The sequence below is a fragment of the Somniosus microcephalus genome, chromosome 2 (genome assembly GCF_052327205.1).
Source record: "Somniosus microcephalus isolate GS21.2 chromosome 2, FLI_Smic_1.0, whole genome shotgun sequence".
Classification (NCBI taxonomy): Eukaryota; Metazoa; Chordata; class Chondrichthyes; order Squaliformes; family Somniosidae; genus Somniosus; species Somniosus microcephalus.
The window spans coordinates 46,959,509-46,984,395 of record NC_140988.1 but is presented as its reverse complement, the minus strand read 5'-3'; the positions used below and the strand labels follow the sequence as shown (position 1 = coordinate 46,984,395).

Here is a 24,887-nt window from a genome sequence, read left to right as displayed (position 1 = left end):
CACCTTATCGAATGCCTTTGGGAAATCCAAATATACTACATCCATTGGTAACCCTTTATCTACATCCTCAAAAAACTCTTAATAAATTTGTCAAACACAATTTCCCTTTCATAAAACCATGTTGACTCTGCCTAATTGTGTTATGATTTTCTAAGTGACTTGATACCACTTCCTTAGTAAATTCATGTAAAATCCAAGCCTTAGAATCCTTTTAGCAGAATTTTTCGTGAAGTTGTAGGCCATTTATAGGCTCTAAGCAGATGGGGGGGGGAAATTGGTTTGCTTTGCGCCTCCTGTTAGCACCTATCTGCGCTCCCGTCCCCAGCCCCCTGAACGCCCCCCCCCCCCCCCCACCCACTGCGGAGTGCCGGCTGCGCTCCAAAAGTCCGGCACTTCTTTTGAGTGCCGGGCTCTTTTGCCGGCACTCCCGATCCCCGGGGGCCCAGCTGGGCCCCGGGTCGCGCTACGCAAGGCCCCTTCCCCTTTAAGAAGGGGAGGAAGGCCTGCAATACCGCAGCGCTGCGGCATGTAGCGCCGCAATATTGACACGCAGCGCCCCAAGAGGGATGCGGGGCGCTTCCCTCTTGGGGCGCAACCACTCAAGTTCCGGCACGGGGCGGCGCTAATTTTGAGTAGCGCCCCAAACGGGGCACTACTCAATTTTTAGCCCATGGAGTTTTTTGGCTTATTGCTATGACAAAGAACTAAATGGTTAAATCACGTAAACTACTGAACTGTCCAAAGACTGCAGCATTTATACCTGTTAGGAAGTTTCTGAGCATATAAGTGTCAATCAAATCAGATTTTAAAGAATCAGTGGACACCCAGATGAGCTTCTCTAAAACAAAGTCCCTCTTTGTTGGCTCAGCCATTAGAGATAATGGCTGCTTATATTACAGTAGTAGGAGACCCCCTGATGAGATAGCAGTCAAAAACAATTTGCCCGCATCTGCTAGTTTGCAATTTTTGACACCTGTTTGAGGGCATTTCTCAAACCAAAGATCCTGCAAAGGATCCATAAATTAGTTAAGAGTTCAAAGGGCCACTGGAGTGATAGGACGCCTTCACATTCCAAGCTACGAATATGATTCCTTCTCCTTTGGAATTGCTGTATGAAATTCACTTTAAAATCATAGAACAGAAGCCTAGTTAAAATTTAATTTAAAAGCATAGAATTCAAATTAATAATAATATATGTGATGGATCTCTGTGTCCATCACACGCCGCATTGAAGGTACATATGAATAATGGAACACCAATAGACACTTTGACCATACTATGCCATTTTGCTAGCCTTGGCAGCACTTCATCTTTCCCCAGTAATTGAATGTTGTGGTCGATCTCTCCTACTCTAATTGTGGTTCACTGGAAATTGCCAGTAACTTCAACTGGTTACTAAGGGGTTGTGTTCAGTCTTAAAAGCTTCCTGTTAATACTAACGGTCAATGAATCAAATGATCAAAATTGAGTCAATATTGTGAAGTTGGGACCAACCAACATCTTCCATTTATCAGAAATGGCTTTGTTGGGTTCTGTTGTCCTCATATATTTGCCCTGAGTTAAAACAGCTGATAGGTATTGAAATGTCTTGCCTGTTGTAGGTGGGTGATGCGTAACAATCTCTGAAATGCTGCCAATGCATCACACCTAAAACATGGAAAAGTGGAGAGGTTGAATAATATTCAGTGCATTGGAGTAGGTAAATGTGGATCCAGTCCCTACTCTGCCGACTTCTTGATCTGAGCTTACCAAGTTGGAAAGCAGTGAATACACGCTGTGAAATCCCCCTACAGAGTGAGTGTAGTTAAAGTTTTGCTTGAGTGATGCATAATGCTACCTGACTGCTGAATGAAGTGGGTATTTGCAGTGGTCTTGGAGCAAGCCTGACATTTGAGGCACAATTGTATAAAAACACTAGCTGTTGTAAATATACAGGGGTAAATTTTCATCTTCTCCACATTGGTGGAAATCTGGGAGAGTGGTTCGCCTGCCTGTTAAAGAATCCATCCAATTTTCATTCCATTGATTTCACTGGAATGAAATTCAACGGGTTCTATAACAGGCAAACAATCTGCTCAGCCCACATGCAGTGAAGAAGAAAATTAACCCACTGTGTTTTAAATATTGCTTACTAAACTGTTTTCCTTTCTTCCACAGGGTGTGTTACCAGACCAAAAGAATACTCCTGTCTATATATCATTTATGATTGCTCAAGGTGTGACCTCGTTTTCTGGGATATTGTCTTACCCTTTTGATACTGTAAGAAGACGCTTGATGATGCAGGTTTGTACTAGAATTGAAGTCTATTTGTGGATAAATTGTGGATGCAAGTATCCTCCAGAATGCTAGTTCTGAGTTTTGCAGAATACCAACTGTATCCCCATTTGGTTTGAATTGATGAATACTGGATGGTAACATTCAGCTTCCATCTACAACTAGGAAAAAGCTAAGAAGTAATTTCACTAAACATTTATGCACCTTTGGACATCCTTCCTGCACCCTGCTGTATCCAGTGTAATTTTGAGGTGGGCTTTCATTTTTTCCTCCATTGTAGACAGATTACCCAGACAGATTTAGCTTGCTACTCAGTTGGCATCCTTAGCCAGAAACTGACATGGTCTAAATGTAGTTAATATGGATCAAGCGCCAAAGTTACTGCAGCTGTTGCTGTGAATGTTCTGGACATGGGTGCCTGAACAGTAACCAGGAACATTATTGTGCTGTGTATGATACCTCTAGATTTTCATTGGAAACAACAAAAGTGTCTTATACAACAGAGCAAATAGAGGTGATAATGAAAATCTTTCAGGAGAATTAGCACACTTGTAGGCAATATATACTGGGTGAAGCACAGGAGGTAAGTAGCATGGAGTCCAGTTCTACGGAATCCTGCTTCTACAGAGTACTAAACGCGGGAATTTGGTGAGTGAGGAAGTTCGATGATGGGGTAAGAGGTGCTGCTTGGTGCATAATAAAAAAAATATAAACAACTAGGGTTAAATTAGGACTGTGGGCTAAGTTACAGTAAAGACCTAAAACATATATCTAAATTTAATAAATTAAACAAGGTTATTACCTAGGTTAAAAACTATTAATAGACAATTCAGTATTTCAAAACTTGAAAACCTAATTAGTTAAATAAAATACAATAGAGATGGCAGGGCAGGTGATGTATTGCAGCTGTAGCATGTGGGAACTGGTGGACCCCAGTGTGATCCATAGCAACCACATCTGCATTAAGTGTCTGCAGCTTGAGGAACTTCGGCTCAGAGTTGATGAGCTGGAGTTCGAGCTTCGGACACTGCAATTCAACAAGGAGGGAGAAAGTTACCTGGACACTTTGTTCCAGGAGGCAGTCACACCCCTTAGGTTAAATACTTCAGATTTGGTCCGTGCTCAGGGACAGGAGGGTGTGACTACGAGTGAGGCAGGTATGGGAATCCAGAAGGTATCATTGGAGGAGCTCAGCCCTTGCACTTGTCCAACAGGTATGAGGTTCTTGCAGCCCGTGTGGACGAGAGCAGGGACTGCAGGGAGGATGAACGAACTGACCACAGCACCGTGGTACAGGGGGCCATTCAAGTTGGGGAAGTAAAAAGGAATGTAGTAGTGGTAGGGGACACTATAGTTAGGGGATAGATACTGTTCTCTGCAGCCAAGAGTGTGGCCTCGATTTTCATTGGGCCATGAGGCAGGCGGGGGGTTAAAATCGCAAAACCTGGGGGTCAGGACCCCCCCCCCCCGCCTGGTTCCCGCCTCCACGCCATTTTAACCTAGGTGTGTCTGATTGACCCGAATCAGTCCTGCCTGCAACAGGCGAGACTGGTCTTTAGGGCCCTTAAACAGCACTAATTGGCCTTTATAATCCCATTTTAACAGGCGCTTGCCTGTTTAACCCTTTTCCCACGTAAAACGCGCCTGGTGGGGATGACGCCTGTGAAACCTGGCGTGAGCACTATTGGCTTGCTGACTATCAGCTGTAGGTGCAACATAAAAGAGGATATTTGATCAGTCATCATTTGCAGGTGGCAGGACTTTGTTGTTTCAGGCCTGGGGCAACTTTTACCAGGCCTAACCACACCTGTGGAAGGTTGGAGCCTCACACACATCTCCAGTGTGACCTCCTGGGAAACCCCGCTCGCCACCTTCACTCAGCGCTTCCTCAACGGAGGCATACACCAGAAGCATGGGAGCCATTTATTTCCTTCCCTTCTGGGCATTAGATGAGGAAGAAGACCAGCTGTGGCACCAGCAGAACCAGCACCAACAGCAGCAGCGCCAGCAGGAGTGCCAGGCTGCTGCTCACCCACCTGAAGCTGCACAGGCCAGAAGGGGCCAGCGCTCGGAAGTGGCTTGAGAGCACCTTGCTGCACATCAGGGGGGCCATGGGGTCCCGTATCTGCACTGGCAGTCCTACTCAGAAGGACTTCCATGAAGGTCTGGTTTCTCTGTTCAATAGATGCCCATTGCTCCTCAAGAGATGTCATTCTATTGTGAGCACTCACCATGTTTTCCATACCCTGGTGACTTATCTCCTCCATGGAGGCTGCCATCCTTTCCATGGTGATGCGGTCAGGAGCCAATGACTCCACAAAGGCTCTGCTCATGGTTGCTATGGACTCCTCCATTCACTCCACACTCACAGCCACCCTAGAGACAAAACCTGCCAGAGACTCCTGCATCTGTGCCTGGAGTTCCATCACCTCTGACCTTATGGATGAACCCAGAGGCAGAGGGTCGACATGCTGCTGAGCCGAGCTGGCAGAGTCCTGCGCCCTCCGACTAGGACTCTCCACTGCTGTCCCTGTCTCCACAATCTGCTGATGCTCACTTGTGAGCCTGATACACCAGGTGACAACACTATTCTATGTCCCGAAGGTTCCACCAAGGTGTGAGTGTCTGTGCTGGTGCTGGGTGCGCTGAATTCTGATGACGCTGCGCCCTCAGAGGTTGCAGATTCCTCTGAGGAGTCTGGAAGCTCAGGCTCTTCCTCCTGGACAGTGGGGACGGGGGCTCTCGATAGTCCTGTGGGGGAGTGAAGGAAAGAGTTGGAGATGTGAGGTCAAGGTTACATGCATATTGCAGATGATCATGGGTCCATCTGTTATAGCTTCAGAATCATTATCAGCGACTCATGCAATGTCAATGAGAGAGATGGAAAACTATTCTGCCACCAGCTTGCTGTGATGCACCCATCTGTCCGTTCCCACTTGCGCCTCATCCTCCAGTCCTACGATCTCCAGGATCGCCTCCTCCCAGGGGCTGAGGTGGGCTACTGATGGTGGCCCTCCTCCTGTCCTCGCTTGTTCTCTTTTATTGTGAGCTCTCTTTTCCTGCACTGCAACCACATTCTTCGTGTGAGCCCCAAGGAGTTAACTTGACCTGCCACCTGTAGCCACACAGCCTTGGTCTGACTGGGAGGCCTCTTCCTCCCTGAAGAAGGGAACAGGGGCCTCCCTGTGGGCGCTAGCACCATCCAGTAATGCCTGGAGTGAAGCCTCATCAAATTTGGGGGCAGATCTGGCCCTCCCGCTGGCCGTTGCTCCTGCAGGCTTAATGGTGAAGTTTGGGAGCCTGCAGAGGAAGCAAGGCTTGCTGTGGACCTCAGAAGCAGCAGCAATGATGATGTAATATTCTGCAACTTTCTGACTGGAAATACTCAATTGCCAAGGCTTCCCACACGCTGGAAATCAATTGGCCAATTGAGTTAAAATTGCATCAATCTCACAGACCCATTTACAATCGTGTCAGAATCACTAAATTCGGGAAACCTGCCAATTCCCCACACCTGAACTAAAATCGACCCCTGTGAGCCCAGAAGGCTGTGTTGCCTGTCCGGTGCCAGACTGAAGGACATCTGCCCGGGGCTGGAGAGGAACTTGGAGTGGGAGGGGTAGGTCCAGTAATCATAGCTCACATAGGTACCAACGACATAGGTAGGACTAAGAGGTCTTGCTGAGGGATTTGAGCAGCTAGGGGCTAAATTAAAAAGCAGAACCACAAATGTAATAATCTCTGGATTACAACCTGAGCCACGAGCAAATTGGCATAGGGTCAGTAAGATCAAAGAGTTGAATGCGTGGCTCAAGGATTGGTGTGGGAGAAATGGGTTTCGATTCATGGGGCACTGACACCAGTACTGGGGAAAGAGGGAGCTGTTCCGTTGGGACTGCCTTCACTTGAACCGTGCTGGGACCAGTGTCCTGGCAAATTGAATAACTAGGGTTGCAGATAGGGCTTTAAACTAAATAGTGGAGGGGAGGGTTCAGGTGAGGGGAAACTTAGAAAGTTAAAGAGAAAGGACAAGGCAATAGTGCAGGATAGCGATAGGGGTAATGATAACCAGAGTGTGACAGGAAGGGACAGAGCATACAAGCATAAGAGTGCACCAGCAAATAGGGTTAGAGTAGGGAAAAATGGTAAAAAGACAACATTAAAGAATCTTTATCTGAATGCACGCAGCTTTCTTAAGAAGATAGATGAATTGATGACAGAAATAGAAATAAATGGGTATAATCTGATAGCCATTACAGAGACGTAGCTGCAAGGTCACCAAGGCTCGAAACTGAATATTCAGGGGTATTTGACATTTCGGAAGGATAGGCAGAAAGGAAAAGGAAGTGGGGTAGCTCTGTTAATAAAGGATGAGATCAGTACAGTAGTGAGAAATGATCTTGGCTCGGAAGATCAAGATGTAGAATCAGTTTGGGTGGAGATAAGAAATAATAAGGGAAAGAAGTCACTGGTGGGAGTAGTCTATAGGCCCCCTAACAGTAACTACATTGTAGGACAAAGTATAAAGCAAGAAATAATGGGAGCTTGTAAGAAAGGTACTGCAATAATCGTGGATAATTTTAATCTTCATATAGATTGGACAAATCAAATTGGCAAAGGTAGCCTTGAGTGTATGGAGTGTAGTTCATAGAGTGGATTCAGGACAGTTCCTTGGAACAATACGCTGTGGAACCAACCAGGGAGCAGGCTATTTTAGATCTGGTAATGTGTAATAAGACAGGATTAATTAATTAATGGTCTCATAGTAAAGGATCCTCTAGGGAAGAGTGATCAAAACATGAAGGAATTTCACATTCAGTTTGAGGGTGAGAAACTTGGGTCTGAAACTAGTGTCTTAAACTTAAATAAAGGCTGCGAATTTAATGGAGGAGGCGGGATCCTGGCAGGGGAGCTGGTTTCCGGGTTCTGGTCCCACTCCCAGCTGCAGCCGCTCTGTAAACGTGATTTTCCCTTGATTGGCCTTGTTAAGCCCGCCCTGCGGGCTTCCCGGCCAATTAACAGGAAGCGGGTCTGATGACGTCATTTGATCAGCCGGTTTCCTTAAAGGGACCACGTCCAAATGGAGTTTGACAGTTGTTCTGTCAGTGTTTGACAGCATTGAGGTGCTGCAAACACTGACAAGCACTGCACAAAGGTGAACGCTTGCACCCAGGCTCTCCACTGACTCCCTCCATATGGAGGGAGTCACAGCATGCAGGGAGGTTCTCTTCCCTTCCAAGGGTGGAAGAGACCTCCCCAGGACACCAACGCAGCCTGGTTGCACATTGCACAGGAAGGCAAAAGCAGGGATGTCGTCAGAGGTGCAGTGGCGCCAACCTTTCAATGAGCTCAGTGGATCACGAAACGTTACTGCAAAGCCACACTCAAACTCACCCTGCTGTATCACTCAACACATCCCCATCACTGCCTTCCATACCCTTCTCCTGCACATTCTTACTCGCACCAACTTAACTTGCAACTCCACCCAACCCCCTCTATCTACTTTTATCACTTCCCCATCTCACTAGCCACCCCTCACACTCATCCTCATCCTACTGCAAGCATACCAACTAACAACACACAAGGGTAGGCACTTGAGAGGTTTAGCCAATGTCCGTGTGAAATTTCTGGTAATGTGTTGTCATACAGTGAAATCTATTTTTCCGACACTGCCGCATATTGGACAAATCTGTGCACACCTTGAGAAGTGTCTTACTGAGTTCCAGTGAATGTTGAGACATAACTTCACCACCGCCCCCCCCCCCCCCTCCCCTGCTATAGTGATGAGTGTGCATGGAATGGCTTGGACATTAAAGGGATGCTTCACAGTGTTGGTGTGGGATGGTGTCAACCAGGCGCAACATGTGGCAGCCAGGATTTACAGCGTCAAGTGAAGAAAATCTGGCCATGGTGATGCCATCGCTGGCCTCCCGGGCAGCAATGTTGTCAGGGGATGATGCCCTGTGTCCAGTGCAGCATCAGATGATGGCGGAGAAGGTTGGTGTGCCTGGTGATGTTGGTTTTGGGGCTAATTGTGGAAGGATTCGGAGGACCAAGGTCTGATTTTTTCAAGGGCACTGATGTTGCTTTAGATGGCAGCTGCAGGTGCGATGACAGAAGCGATCTGTCAATGGTGAGAGAGGTTCTCCCAATGAGGTGGCACTGGGCACACAGTTGGATCTAAAAACTTGTAAGCTAAAGAAATCTCTATATGTATAAACAATGCAGTAACCAACATTTTCTGCACTCTAAAACTCACCATCTGCAGCATGGCATCCTTTACACCACTTCTGCAGCTGTCAACTTATCAGAAACATCAGAGCAGACTCAAAACACACCAGGTTGAGCTGGCGTGTTCCCCGAACAGTGGGTAACCCATGGGGGAGAACATAAAATTTGAAAGAAACCTCAAAATAGTCTTAAATTGGCTCTTAACAAGCCATTTAACAAGCTGAATTGTCTCCCCTGCCGCTTGGTGCCAGGTCAGTTCTCTGCTGACAGACCCGACACCTGGGAGACTCGCGTGGAGGCGGGTTGACAATGGGTTTCCTACCCGCTGTCAATCTTTGCTATTTTGACAGCAGACCCGCCTCCAAACTGGCCCTCTGAGTGCTATTAAATTCGCGGCCAAAGAGTCTGCAATGGGTTATAGACAGTGAGTGGGCAAAAATCTGGTAGATGGAGTATAATGTGGGAAAATGTGAGGTTATCCACTTTGGTAGGAAGAATAGCAAAGCAAAATATTATTTAAATGGAGAGAGACTACGAATGCTGCAGTACAGAGGGATCTGGGTGTCCTCGTACATGAAACACAAAAAGTTAGCATGCAGGTACAGCAAGTAATTCGGAAGGCAAATGGAATGTTGGCCTTTATTGCAAGGGGGATGGAGTATAAAAGTAGGGAAATAACAACAGAAAATGCTGGAAAAACTCAGCAGGTCAGGCAACATCCGTGGAGAGAAATTTGAGTTGACGTTTCGGGTTGGACCCTTCTTCAAAACTGGAAAGAAAAGAAACTAGATCGGAGGCAGGGCTGCGATCGGACAAAAGAATAAAAGAAACAAAAGAAGTAAAAGAGATTAGAAGCTAGACGAGATGGTAATAGGCTGGGATTAGGCGTAAAGTGTACTGGCAGGGCAAAAGATAGCTGCCAGGTGTGAGAGAGAAACAAAAGGAAAGGGGGGGGGGAGAAAGGAGTGGAACAATTACAAGAGAAAATGAAATGGGGGCCGAGCTTATGATCTGAAATTTTTGAACTCGATATTGAGTCCGGAAGGCTGCAGACTGCCTAATCGGAAGATGAGGTGCTGTTCCTCGAGTTTACGTTGCGCTTCCGTGGAACAATACAAGAGGCCAAGGACGGTGAGGTCCGAGTGGGAATGGAGCGGTGAATTAAAATGACAGGCGACCGGAAGCTCGGGGTCACCCTTACGGACTGAACGGAGGTGTTCCGCAAAGCGGTCACCCAATCTGCATTTGGTCTCCCCAATGTAGAGGAGACCGCATCGTGAGCAGCGAATACAGTATACTAGATTGCGAGAAGTACAAGTAAATCGCTGTTTCACCTGGAAGGGGTGTTTGGGGCCCTGGACAGTGGGAAGGGGGGAGGTATAGGGGCAGGTGTTACATCTCCTCCGCTTGCACGGGAAGGTGCCAGGCGAAGAGGAAGGGCTGTTTGGGGTGATAGAGGAGTGGACTAGGGTGTCTCGGAGGGAGCGGTCCCTGCGGAATGCTGAAAGGGGAGGGGAGGGGAAGATACGTTTGGTGGTGGGATCACTTTGGAGGTAGCGGAAATGCCGGAGGATGATCCGTTGAATGTGGAGGCTGGTGGGGTGAAAGGTGAGGACAAGGGGAACCCTATCGTGGTTCCGGGAGGGAGGGGCAGGGGTGAGGGCAGAAGTGCGGGAGATAGAACTGACACGGTCGAGGGCAGTGTCAACCACAGTAGAGGGGAATCCTCGGTTGCGGAAAAAGGAAGACATGTCTGAAGCACTGGTGTGGAAGGTGGCGTCATCGGAGCAGATAAGGCGGAGGCGGAGAAACTGGGAGAATGGAATAGAGTCCTTAAAGCGGGGTGGGAGGAAGTGTAGTCCAGGTAGCTGTGGGAGTCAGTGGGCTTGTAGTAAATGTTGGTCGATAACCTATCCCCAGAGATGGAGACGGAGAAGTCGAGGAAGGGAAGGGAAGAGTCCGAGATGGACCATGTGAAGGTGAGGGAAGGGTGGAAATTGGAGGCAAAGTGAATGAAATTGTCAAGTTCGGGGCGAGAGCAGGAAACGGCACCAATACAGTCATCAATGTATCGGAAAAAGAGATGAGGGAGGGGACCCGAGTAGGACTGGAACAAAGATTGTTCCACATAGCCCACGAAAAGGCAGGCATAGCTAGGACCCATGCGGGTACCCATGGCAACACCTTTGATTTGGAGGAAATGAGTGGAGTTAAAGGAGAAGTTGTTCAATATGAGAACAAGTTCAGCCAGGCGGAGGAGGGTCGTGGTGGATGGGGACTGGTCGGGCCTCTGTTCAAGGAAGAAGCGGAGCGCCCTCAGGCCATCCGGGTGGGGGATGGAGGTGTAGAGGGATTGTACGTCCATGGTGAAAAGGAAGCGGTTGGGGTCAGGAAACTGGAAACTGTTAAAGTGGCGGAGGGCGTCCGAAGAGTCGCGGATGTAGGTGGGAAGAGACTGGACAAGGGGAGAAAAGATAGAGTCAAGATAGGAAGAGATAAGTTCTGTAGGGCAAGAACAGGCTGAAACGATGGGTCTACCAGGGCAGTCCTGTTTGTGGATCTTGGGAAGGAGGTAGAAGCGGGCTGTGCGGGGTTGGGGAACTATGAGGTTGGTGGCAGCAGGGGGAAGATCTCCAGAGGAGATGAGGTCAGTGACAGTCTTGGAAACGGTGGTTTGATGTTCGGTAGTGGGGTCATGGTCCAGGTGGAGGTAGGAGGAGGTGTCGGAGAGTTGGCGTTCAGCTTCCGCTAGGTAGAGGTCAGTACGCCAAACAACAACAGCACCACCCTTGTCAGCGGGTTTAATGACAATGTCAGGGTTGGATCTAAGAGAATGGAGTGCTGCAAGTTCAGAGGGAGGTAGGTTGGAGTGAGTGAGGGGAGCAGAGAAATGGAGACGGCCGATGTCACGGCGGCAGTTAGCGATGAAAAGATCTAGAGAGGGTAAGAGGCCAGGGGGAGGGGTCCAGGTAGAACGGGAATTCTGCAAGCGGGAGAAAGGGTCAGTTGTGCGGGGGGAAGACTCCTGGCCAGTGAAGTGGGCACGGAGACGAAGGCGGCGGAAAAGGAGCTCAACATCGTGCCGAGCTCGAAATTCATTGAGGTGGGGGCGTAAGGGGATGAAGCTCAGGCCTTTGCTGAGGACTGATCGTTCAGGGTCAGAGAGTGGAAGGTCAGAGGGGATAGTGAAAACGCGGCAGGGGGTGGGATTGGGAGAAGGGGGGTCAGAGGAAAGTGAAGGGGAAGAAGGTTCCGGAGGGGCGTTGGTGTCCAAGAGTTGATGAAGCTTGCGATCCTTGACATCGGAACGGAAGAAGAAAAGTTTCTTGTTGAAGCGTCGGATGAGTCGAAGGATGAAATGGAACTGTGGACCCGGACAGCTTTGAGATAGAGTGCGTCGGTGTTGCTGAAGAGAGAAGTCGAGTGTGTTCATGTGGCGCCGCATGGCGTTGAGCGTGGATCTCAGGATGCGGCTAGGGAAGTCTTGCTACAACTGTACAGGGCGTTGGCGAAACCATACCTAGAGTACTGTGTACAGTTTTGGTCTCCTTATTTAAGGACTGCATTGGAGGCAGTTCAAAGAAGGTTCACTAGGTTGATTCCTGGGATGAAGGGGTTATCTTATGAGGAAAGGTTGAGCAGGTTGGGCCTATACTCATTGGAGTTTAGAAGAATGAGAGGTGATCTTATTGAAACATATAGGGGGGAAAATTGAGTTGTGCCCCCTTTGGGGCGCTAACGCCCCGAAAAAATTAGTGCCCCCGCGGCCAAAATTCATCGGTAGTGCCCCAAGAGGGAAGCGGGCGCTACTGAAAGCGCCCTGCCTCCCTCTTGGTGCGCTGCGATGGAATGGCGCTGCGGCACGTCGCGCCACAGTACTGCAGGCCTTCCTCCCCTTCTTAAAGGGGAGGGGCCTTGCGCAGCGCGACCCGGGACCCAGCTGGGCCACCAGGGATCGGAGTGCCGGCGAAAGAGCCCGGCACTCAAGGGAAGTGCCGGGCTCATGGAGTGCAGCTGGCACTCCGCAGGGGGGTGCTGAAGAGGAGGCTAGGGACGGCAACGGGGGCAGGTGCTGGCAGGCAGCCAGCAACAAAAATGGCCGCCCGGCACCTCGCCTTTAATTAGCGCCACCCCGGCTGCAGGTAGGCCCCCCTGACCCAGTCGGACATAGCGTCCGGCGTTAAGTCAGAGGGTGCTACTGAAGATCGTGGCCGGGGCGCTGTGCACGGCGATGACGTCATCGCCAGCGGCAGGGTGCTAACGGTTATGGCCGCCGCTAGCCTCCCGCTGAATTTCGCGGGAGGTGTTGGCAGCGCCGCGCCCGGGCGCTAGTTGCTTTGCGCCCTCTTAGGGCGCTAACGGGAGGCGCAAAGCAACTGAATTTTTCCCCCGTAAGATTCTGAGGGTAAAAATGGCAATCTACTTTCAATACATAGTTAAAACTATAGATATATATCATAATAAGTAGACATTTGCCATTCTCCTAATCACCCTGAGTAACCTAGGGAGATCAGGAAGAAACCCTGGAATTTCTAGGCCTTTATTTTTATTCCATATTATTTAGCATTTTGTGCTTTCTTGAAGATATAGGGAGCGATTTTCTCACTGGAGGCGAGATGGAGTTTCAGTTTGGGTGGGTTTGAAACCCGCCTCCACTGATAGTTTTCAAAATACTGAGATTTTTCCATAATTGGCCACTTGGGATGTCCTTGGTCAATTAGTGTTTTGGGACTGAAACCCGCCTCTGTTGACAGCACTTTTCCAGTCTGATTTTATGGCTTCTTGCTTCCTTGGCTCATTCCACAGCATTTCTGCCTATGCTGCACCACCTGCAACATATTTTGAGAAATCACTATGTCCAATTCCAAGGCAAGGGCCTCTCCAAGGCTCTTGGATGAGGCGCTGCAAATGTTGTTTGAGGGGGTGACGGCTAGCATGGAGGTGCTCTTCCGCTCACCTGGGAGGAAGAGGCCTGCCAAAGAGACCTCTATGGGTACAGCTGGCAGGGGATATAACCTGCAGATCTGTGTGCAGATTGGGAGAATGTTTATGTGTATTGATGAAATGCCATCCCTGTTGGAAAGCATTAAAATAATTTGAAGCCAAAATGTTGGTGTTATGGCATCTGTTCTTTCGCCTTAGGCAGCTCCATATTGCGGGCTCTGCCACACTTGCGTTGTCAGGTTGGTGGCCTGAGTGAAAGGAGGCCAGAGAGTTATGTCCATTGTCAGTGATGTCCTAGGATGTAGCCAAGGACATGTGCCAACTTGGGCAACCTATGCCAATGTGCTCGCATGTTGCCACTGCTGCTGGTCGATACACCGGCGCTCTGACCTCCTCCTGCTCCTGCTCCTCCTCCTCCTCCTCTTGCTGCTCCTCCTCCAGATCCTCCTCCTCCTCTTCAGCCTCCTCCTCCTCATCTGAGGAGGGCTGGAACTGAGCCGCTTGCTCATCAGGAAGCTACAAGCCACCACGCTGTGCGATGTTGTGCAGTGCACAGCAGACCCTGTATGGTGTATACTGATCGGTCAAGGCAACAGAAGCGCATCTTCAACAACCCAATGGTTTGCTCAATGATGGACCTGGCCGAAGTGTGGCTGGCGTTGTAGCGCTCTTCAGCCTTGTTAGCTGGCTTCCTGATCGGCGTCAGTAGCCACTTCTTCAGGGGGTAGCCTTTGTCACCAAGGAACCATCCGTTAAGCTGATTTGGCGGATTGAAAAGCGGAGGAATGCTAGAGTGCCGCAGGATGAAAGAGTCATGGCAACTACCGCAGAATTTGGCGCAAACATGCAAGAACTCCTTCTTGTGGTTACCAGCTGTACGTTGAGGGAGTGGAAGCCCTTTCGGTTGACAAAGATAGCTGGGTTGTGATGGGGTGCCCTAAGGGCCACATGTGTGCAGTCTATGACGCCCTGCACCATTGGCATGCCTGCCATATTTGCAAAGCCAACCAAACGGGCAGTTATACTTGCTTGATCCCTTGAGAACTGGATGTAATTGTGGGCCTTAGCAAAAAGGGCATCGGTAACCTGCGTGATGCAACTGGGCGGCCGACTGGGAGATGCCGCTGATGTCTGCTGATGATCCCTGGAAGAAGCCTGAGGCAAAGAAGTTGAGTACGGTGGTGACTTTGACAGCCACTGGTAAGGCGTGTCCACCCATTCCTCTGGGCACCAGGTCTTGTTGCAGCAGTCCGCAGATCTCTCGGACAACCTCTCGCGAAAGCCTCAGCCTCCTTTGGCACTGCTGCTCACTCATGTTGAGGTAGCTCATCCTCTGTCTGTAAACCCTCTGTTGGGGATATCTCCTGCGGCGAGGTGCCTCGATGTGCTGGCGCCTTCTGCCCTGTGCAGCATCATCAGGTGGCTGAGCAGGAGGTTGGGGCTCCTGCTGCTGTTGCTCCTGAGCTGCCTGGTTCTGCTGCTGTCGTGGATGCTGTTCATCCTCATCTGAGGTCCATGGAGAAAGAAAACGAATGGTTCCCATGCTGCTTGCAGATGCCTCTGTTGGGGAAGCGCTCATTGCAAGCGGGGAGAGGGTCTTCCAAGGCGGTCCCACAGTTGATAGATTCAAGCTGCAGCACCTCCGACTTCGGAAGGCCTACTAAAAGTGCTCAAAGACCTTTTAAAGCAAAGTTCTGGCACCTGCAAGTAATCTTTGATGAAATAAACGATGTATTGTTGGACCTGTAGCTGTGAGGAGACCACCCACGAGTCAACTCGCCAGGTTTAGCTGGCGTGGTTTAGGAGGGTCGTGGAACACGCCAAAATGCTCTCAAAATCACGAGGGCCTCTCAAAATAGGCTTAGAGAGGCCCTTAACGAGCATTTAATGATGTTAACTAGCGCTATGGCCAGTTGGAGGCGGGACCATTTCCCGACTTCCAAAACCGGCACCGGCAAAATCCCTTGGAGGCGGGTTCCGAACCCGCCCTCGTTTCTGATTTTCCCGCCTCCTCTGACGTCAGAAAATCGCCCCATTGAGTACAAAAGCAAGGAAGTTATGATGAACCTTTATAAAACACTGGTTCAGCCTGAACTGAAGTATTGTGTTCAATTCTTGGCACTGCACTTTAAGAAGGATGTGAAGGCCTTAGAGAGGGTGCAGAAAAGATTTACAAGAATGGTTCCAGGGATAAGGGACTTCAGTTATGTGGATAGACTGGAGAAGCTGGGCTTGTTCTCCTTAGAGCAGAGAAGCTTGAGAGGAGATTTGCTAGAGGCATTCAAAATCATGAGAGGTCTAGACAGAGCAGATAGAGAAACTGTTCCCATTGGCTGAAGGGTCGAGAACTAGAGGACACAGATTCAAGGTGATTGGCAAAAGAACCAAAGGCGACATGAGGAAAAACTATTTTACATAGCGAGTGGTTAGGATCTGGAATGCACTGCCTGAAAGGGTGGTGGAGCCAGACTCAATAGTAGCTTTCAAAAGGGAATTGGATAAGTACCTGAGGGGGAAAAAATTTGCAGGGCTACGGAGAAAGGGCAGGGGAGTGGGACCAGCTGAAATGCTCTTGCAGAGAGCCGGCACAGGCTCGACAGGCTGAATGACCTCCTTCTGTGCTGTAACCATTCTATGATTCTATAAATGATTGTGGTGAGGGTGCAGGTGTAAGCATGTCATTTTAAAAAAGGCAACATGGAGAGTGAGGTGTTGGAATAGATTGGCCAGATGGAGAGTACCAGCCCCTGATAAACCGTTTTCGTGCAGTTAATGAAAAGCTGAAAAAGTTTTTTTAAAAGGCTATTAGAGCAGCTAAAAGGTTAATGGAAAAGAGGATTGTGGACAACTGTGGTAGTAATGGGAAAGGTTTTTCAGCTATGCGAGGAGTCAAGATCGTATTAGGCCATTGATAAATGCTCAAGGACAAGTTAGAAAGGACTCTGAGGGTATGGTGGCAATACTAAATGAGTACTTTGCATCTGTCTTCACTCTTGAAGATGATGCCCAACTGATAGCATTAAATGGTGTTAGCAATAAAATTGTTAATACTAAACTAGATGAACATATTTTATTAGAATTTGGAACCTTGTGGGCTAAGAGATCCCACAAACAACGGATCAGATCAAAGCTCTGCAGTCCTGCCACATCCAGTCATGAATGGTGGTGGACCATTAAACAACTAATGGGAGGAGAAGGCTCCATGAATATCCCATCCTCAATGATGGTGGAACCCAACACGTGAGTGCAAAAGACAAGGCTGAAGCGTTTGCAACCATCTTCAGCCAGAAGTGCCGAGTGGATGATCCATATCAGCCTCCCCCTGAGGTCCCCACCATCACAGAAGCCAGTCTTCAGCCAATTTGATTCACTCCACATGATATCAAGAAACGGCTGAGCGCACTGGATACAGCAAAGGCTATGGCCCCGACACCATCCCAGCTGTCGTGCTGAAGACTTGTGCTCCAGAACTAATTGCGCCTCTAGCCAAGCTGTTCCAGTACAGCAACAACACTGGCATCTATCCGACAATGTGGAAAACTGCCTAGGTATGTCCTGTCCACAAAAAGCAGGACAAATCCAATCTGGCCAATTACCGCCCCATCAGTCTACTCTCAATCATCAGCAAAGTGATGGAAGGTGTTATCGACAGTGTTATCAAGCGGCACTTACTTACCAATAACCTGCTCACTGATGCCCAGTTTGGGTTCCGCCAAGACCACTCGGCTCCTGACCTCATTACAGCCTTAGTCCAAACATGGACAAAGGAGCTGAATTTCAGAGGTGAGGTGAGAGTGACTGCCCTCGACATCAAGGTAGCATTTGACCGAGTGTGGCATCAAGGAGCCCTAGTAAAACTGAAGTCAATGGGAATCGAGGAGGGAAACTCTCCACTGGCTGGAGTCATACCTAGCACAAAGGAAGATGGTTGTGGTGGTTGAAGGTCAATCATCACAGCCCCAGGACATCGCTGCAGGAGTTCCTCAGGGCAGTGTCCTAGGCCCAACCATCTTCAGCTGCTTCATCAATGACCTTCCCTCCAACATAAGGTCAGAAATGGGGATGTTCGCTGATAACTGTACAATGTTCAGTGCCGTTTAACAACTCCTCAGATAATGAAGCAGTCCATGCCCGCATGCAACAAGACCTGGATGACGTTCAGGCTTGGGCTGATAAGTGGCAGGTAACATTCGTGCCACACAAGTGCCACGCAATGACTATCTCCAACATGCGAGAGTCTAACCACCGCCCCTTGACATTCAACGGCATTACCATCACCGAATCCCCCACCATCAACATCCTGGGGGTCACCATTGACCAGAAACTTAACTGGACCAGCCACATAAATACTGTGGCAACAAGAGCAGGCCAGGGGCTGGATATTCTGCGGCGAGTGTCTCACCTCCTGACTCCCCAAAGCCTTTCCACCATCTACAAGGCACAAGTAAGGAGTGTGATGGAATACTCTCCATTTGCCTGGATGAGTGCAGTTCCAACAACACTCAAGAAGCTCGATACCATCCAGGACAAAGCAGCCCGCTTGATTGACACCCCATCCACCACCTTAAACATTCACTCCCTCCACCACCGACGTATCGTGGCTGCAGTGTGCACCATCTACAAGATGCACTGCAGCAACTCGCCAAGGCTTCTTCAGCAGCACCTCCCAAACCCGCGACCTCTTCCACCTAGAAGGACAAGGGCAGCAGGCGCATGGGAACACCACCACCTCCAAGCTCCCCTCCAAATCACACAGCATCCTGACTTAGAAGTATATTGCCGATCCTTCATCGTCGCTGGGTCAAAATCCTGGAACTCCCTCCCTAACATCACTGAGGGAGTACCTTCACCACATGGACTACAGTGGTTCAAGAAGACGGCTCACCACCACCTTCTCAAGGGCAATTAGGGACAGACAATAAATGCTGGCCTTGCCAGTGATGCCCACATCCTATGAACGAAAAAAAAATCAATTGGAGTATAGCCACTCGAGGGTCCTCAAGGAGATGGGACAGATGCTATGTTAGCATCTTTAATAGCTTGCTGGAGTTTGAAACTGTTCTCTTAAAATGGAAGGAGGCTAACATAGTTCCAATCGTTAAAAAGGGGGATAAGGCAGATCCAGGTAATTATAGGTCCATTAGCTTGACGTCAGTAACGGAAGATGCTTGAGAGAATCATTAGGGATGCACTATATCACTACTTAGGCAGAGAAGGCCGTATCAGGGACACCTAACATAGCTTCCGAAAAAAAGGCCCAGTCTTCCCAATTTGATGGTATTGTAGGGGGTTTTGTTCCAGAGGCTTATTGTAGGTCAGCCAATTATGTTTTCCTGAGCTGCCCTGCCCGCTGTGTGGTTGCGAATCGCTTTCCCCTTCCTGATTCTGAGCTCAGGACTTATCGAGTGGTAACAAGGACAAACGAACAGACCAGTGGATTGGTGCAAGGAAAACCAATGTTTATTAATTAGAAAAGCTAACACTACAAGAAAAACAGTATTATACAGAAGATAAAAGAAATCGCTATGGATGCAATACAGTTTTACACTTAACGGGAGAAGAAACGGACACAACGAGGGAAAAATTCTAAAATCACAATTTTGTAATACCCCTTTAACTCCCACCCTTACACCTAGCTAGGTTGTCTTGTGACGGCCAGAAAGATAATGCTCACCGGTGAAGCAGATGAAAAGGCCTGGCCCTTGTGCCCCGCTGCTGCCGTCAAAATGTGCTTGCGATGCTTTCTAGATGGTTTTCCTTCTTGGTTGCTAGCAGACAAACAGGACACTGGGCCGAGGCGAAGAGAGAGAGGTGCTGGGCCGCCCCAGTTATATCCTCTCGGCAATGGGTCATTATCGCGCCTCATCAGTCCGTTCCATTGTCCGATTTGGGCTCGAAAACATAAGACAAGAGGACCTTGATTTTGGCCCATTTACGTTGATGGCACCGATCAGTACCACAACTGCCTTTCCATTGTTTTCTGAATGTCCTTAATTGTTCTGAATGTTCCTCAATTGTTCTGAATGTTCCTCAATTGTTCTGAATGTTCCTCAAGCAACTGGGACTATCTCCGCCCGAACTTAGATTGTGTAGGCAAACAATTGATAACCTGCCTCAGGGCGTGAATACAACTGAGCTTGCCTCACTGCATTGTTCAAATTAAACATGCAGTCTGTGAAGCTATCAGAAAATCCATATGGATGCCGCAGGCCCTTTGGCCATGTGTCTGACTGCAGCCATTTTGAGAGGCCCTGGATTTTTAAAACACAGTCACTCCAAGGTTTCTTTAATAAAGCACTGTTGCCTCACAGCGCCAGGGACCCGGGTTCGAATCCGGCCTCGGGTGACTGTCTGTGTGGAGTTTGCACATTCTCCCCGTGTTTGCGTGGGTTTCCTCCGGGTGCTCCGGTTTCCTCCCACAGTCCAAAGATGTGCGGGTTAGGATGATTGGCTATGATAAATTGACCCTTAGTGTTAGGGGGATTAAATACGTGGGGTTACGGGGATAGGGTGGGATATGTGTTGGTGTAGGGGTTACGGGGATCGGGTGGGATATGTGTCGGTGCAGGCTCGATGGGCCGAAATGGCCTCTATCTGCACTGTGGGGTTTCTGTGATTCTGTGAACTCCAATTAATCTTCGGGGGGGGAACATATGAAATTTTGCGAATCCCTTCAGTATTATTTGAAGAAGTCACCAGGTTAGTTGATGAGGGAAACCCAGTAGATATTGTCTACCTGGACTTTCAGAAAGCTTTTGATAAGGTACCACATAAAAGACTTCTCTATGAGATTAAATCTTCTGAAATTAGTGGTAATCTTGCGCAGGATTGAAAATTGGCTGAAAGCCCGTGGGCAGAAAGTGATTGTAGATTGATTTGGATTTGCTTGGAGATCAGTCGCTAATGGTGTCCCGTAGAATCGGTGTTAGGACCGTTTCTGTTTACTATTTTCATTAATGATCTAAATGTAGGTGTTGGGGGAATGACCTGTAAGTTTGCAGCTGATACCAGCTGGGGGCGTGGGGGTTTGAAATTGCGTGGGCGAAACCCGGAAGTCCGCTCAGCGGGTCTGAATCTGCAATTGCAACTCAACTGAAGCAATAGATGTTGATTTCCAGGTTTCACATCTCCAAGCTGTGCAGCGGGCGTGATGTGCACCCACATGACGCAATCTCAGCTCTATTTAAAGGGACAATGTACAAATGGAAATTGGAGGTGCCAGGAGGTGTTCACAATGGGTGTTGCACATAGAGCAAGGGCAACACCCAGATTCAATGATGCATCACTGGAATTACTGCTGGGTGCAGTCGGGAGCAGGAAAGACATACTTTTCCCCAGCAACAGGAGGAAGAAACCTGCAGCTCTTACCAAGAAGAGGTGGTTGGAGGTAGAAAAGAGGTGAGCAGCAGGAGTATTGTGCCCCGGTCTTTGATGCAATGCAGGAAGTGATTTAATTATCTAACCATGTCAGGAAAAGTGAGTACTTTTGCTGATTCACCTACATTCTGTGGTTTAAGGCCACCCCGCCTAAAACATATCCCTTTTGTCTTCCAGGGCCTTCATGTGTACAGCAAGTGTCACAGGACATGCATGAGGACGATTCCTAAGAGAACCTCATTCGTTCTGAGGGTGCACCGTCACAGGACATACGGCCATGCACCAGTGCAGATACTCGCACTTCGATGGGTCCACTTAGACAGTTGGGTTTTCACCTAGTGAGTCACAACTCACAAGTGAGCATGAGCAGGCGCTGGTGGCAGGGACAGCTGTGGAGAATCCATGTCAAGGGCGAATTCCTCTCCAAGCTCTGCTCAGCTGGACACAGATGCTGAACCCTATCGTTGAGAAGGAGAATGTTAGAGGTGCATCAGCAACTTAGCCAGCTACTGACAGACATGCCACGTACACTCTCCACAATAGCGGAGAGGATGGAGGAGTCCAACTCTATCACTGGGGGATTGGCGTAGCAGAGAATTACGAGAATGTCTGCCGCCATGGAGCTTCAAGCATGGCTCTCAGGTGAGTCCATGCAGGCCATGACCACGGCCGTGGAGACTATGGTTGGCATCTCGTTTGCCGCCTTAAACGGGATGACAGATACCTTATCCATGGCTTTACAATGCGCCACTGATCTCTACCAAGCTGGTCTGCAGCAGAGTGGTAGGAGTATATTGGCGCTGGCCCAGGAGAGGGATGATGGAAGTGGGAACACCACTGAAAGCATTCCCACTTCTCACCTGTATTGCCCCCCCCCCCTCCCCTCCCCCAGCTAGAACCCCAACATATTGCCTCGTCTCCCAATGGCTGAGACTGCCCCTGCACAGGTGCAGGTGGAGCATTTTTTGACGGTGCCCTCAAGAGCTCCAAAACCCGGAGGGCATAGGCCAAAAACATCTCAGCAGTCGGGGCAGCGATCTGAGCAGCCTGCTTCTACCGCTGCTAAAATCACACGGGATGCACCATGTAGAAGCGATAAGAAGCATTAGTTAAAGAAATGTAATTCTCCAAGGGTATGCACATGGGTATTTGACAAAATGTTATGTTGTTAAGTTTCCTATTTTTATAACGGCACATCAAATTTATTGATTCGCACCACTTCCATGTCTTGCCCATTATTGCGTCTCGAGGGCCAACTCGCCCTTTCACTTGTTTCATGATGAGTGTCAATACATGATGGGGCCCTTTGGGTGGATGTGCAATGGGTGTATGCGTGGTTGAAGGACTATTTAGTGCAAAGGGAGGGTGGGTGGTGGGAGTGGCCCGAAGGATTTTATTTGTTTTGCCTTCCTGTCAACACTAGCTGAACCTTTGCGCTATTAGAGTATCCCAGGCAATAATGTACACGGCTGGTCTGGCGATGGTGCCCCAACTTCATCCTCCTCTATGTTCTCCTTGTCCGAAGATGAGTGAAGAGCCCCTTTGTTCTCCTCCACCTGCAGTCCTCTCTGCTGCGCAATGTTGTGCAGGACACAGCACACCACTATCATTCTGGACACCCTCGCTGGCAAGTACTGAAGGGCGCCTCCAGACCTATTATAGACACATAAAGCGCATCTTCAGTATTCCAATGGCTTGCTCTATGACACACCTGGTGGTCATGTGGCTCTTGTAGCGCTTCTGCGCCTCATTGGGGGGATTCCTCACAGGTGTCATGAGGCAAGTTTGAAGTGGGTATCCATTGTCTCCTAAGAGCCAGCCCTTAAGTCTGCTTCCTGAAACGAAAGGTCTGGAATGTTGGACTGCCACAGTATAAATGCATCATGTCAGTTCCCAGGGAATTTGGCACAGACCTGCGTGAACCTCTTCTTGTAGTTACACACCAGCTGCACATTGATAGACATATATCCGGTTTCTAAAAACTTGGTTGCTGTGGTAGTGCTCGGATTGCCATGTGTGTGCAGTCGATGGCACCCTGTACCTTTGGGAGTCCAACCAGAGAGACGAATCTGAGTGTCTTCTCATTCTGGCTTTTGTCATCACAGGGTAAGCCCCAGCCCTGGCAAACAATCCATCCATCATCTGCCATTTGCATTTATGTGCAGTGGACTGCGAGACCCTCGCTATGTCTCTGGTCGTGCCCTGGAAGGAACCAGAGCCAAAAAAAAAAGGGCGGTGCTGACTGCAAGTATACAGTTTATGTCAATTCTGCCTCTATTAGCTGTTCTGTCTTTGTTCCGTATTAAAACAGTGTAAAAACATACCTGTATTCTTGCAAGCAGGAGTGCTTCTCCGGGCCTCAGAAGGAAGCATTGGGCCTCTCTACCTCTCTATTTTCAATGACTGTTCTCTCTCTCCAGTCAGGTTTCTGCCCCTGCCACAGCACTAAATCGGCCCTAATCAAAGACACAAATGACATCCTATGTGACAGTGATCATGGTGCACTATTCCTCCTCATCCTTCTCAACCTGTGTGCAGCCTTTGATATGGTTGGTCACACCATCTTCCAACACCTCTCCTCTTTTGTTCAGCAAAGTGGGACTACCCTCGCCTGGTTCCACTCTTACCTATCCAGTTGTAGCCAGAGAATCACCTACAATGACTTCTTGACCCCGCACCATTACCTCTAGAGTCCCCCAAGAATCTATCCTTGGCCGCCTCCTATTTCTCACCTACATGCTACCCGTCGGTGACATCATCTGAAAACACAACGTCAGGTTCCACATGTACATTGATGATACCCAGTTCTACCTGACGACTACCTCGCTCGACCTCTTCACTGCCTCTGTGTTGTCAGACGGATTGCCCGATATCCTGGCCTAGATGAGCCAAAATTTCCTCCAATTAAACATTGGGAAGACCAAAGCCTTTGGCCTAGAAATTCCCCACCTTAACGTTGGCCGGTAACACTGGATTTCTTGAAAAAATGGCAGCCACCTCACCATTTTGGAGACATCGGTAGCACTGCCATTGCCTGCCCTCGCCTCTCCAATGCACATGTGCAGATCACGATGTCAATCAGCATGCGACGCCTAATTTGACACACAACTGTGATTTTGGACGTCGCCACATGCCATAATGCCCTCTCCTAACCGTGCACCGATGTTACTCCTATTTTTAAGAAAGGTAGCAAAAGTGACCCAGGACACTACAGACCAGTGAATTTAATGTCCATTGTGTATAAAGTTATGGAAATCCTTATTCAAAATATGATCAAGAAGCATCTGGATAGAAATAAAATTGTAAAAGATAGCCAATATGGGTTCATGAAGGGTGGCCTTGCTTTAAGTTGTGACAAAGGAGTTGATGGGGTAAGGCTATGGATGGTGTACTTGAATTTTAATAAGGCCTTTGATACAGTTCCACTGCAAAGGCTAGTACTGAAAATAAAGCAGGAATCAGTGGAAACACTACAATAGATGCTTAATGAAGGATTATGGACTTTTCAAAACCAGTAATAAACTGACTACTAAAAAATTCTGAATTGCTGAAAAAGCAGAATACTGTGAGACTCACAGTTAAGGACATCGTGCAGCTGGGAGATAAGCCGAACAAAGACAAAGGAACTCAGCTGATCAAGAGGGGTGGGGTGGGGAAGATGACACGAATTGAGGTAACCAATGAAATAAAAGGCACGCAAAGAGAGTATGGGATTGGTGGACAAGACTTGCCATGCCAATGATCGATGTATCATGTCAGCAATCACACGTTAAGCCTGTGACCAGGGGGTATAAGGAAGGATTGTTTAACCCTCTCTGGGGCTGCAGTCAGCAGGGAGGGAGTCCAGAAGAAAGAAGCCATCAGGAGTGGACCCTCAGACAGGGACATGATAAACCCTTCGTTTTGGACGTTACATAGACTCCTTTTAAGGTATTATTAACTGTATATTGACTAATTGGTAGAAGTAATAAAGCATTGTTGGTTTTACCAATATGTTGACTTATGTTTGTGACTGATCTTCCCTCTGGGCTTGAACCTAAAATCTATAGCATTAGAGTGAA

General features: G+C 48.7%; 1 protein-coding gene across 2 annotated transcripts in view; it reads left to right on the top strand.

The window, feature by feature from the left end:
* Window positions 1–24,887, top strand: part of LOC147122702 (ADP/ATP translocase 4-like) — a 194,913-nt gene that overhangs the window by 158,349 nt on the left and 11,677 nt on the right. For both annotated transcript variants that reach the window (XM_086009472.1, XM_086009462.1), the window contains exon 5: window positions 2,158–2,283. In XM_086009472.1, the coding sequence (XP_085865598.1) occupies window positions 2,158–2,283 (126 nt within the window). The remainder of the gene's footprint in view (window positions 1–2,157; window positions 2,284–24,887) is intronic.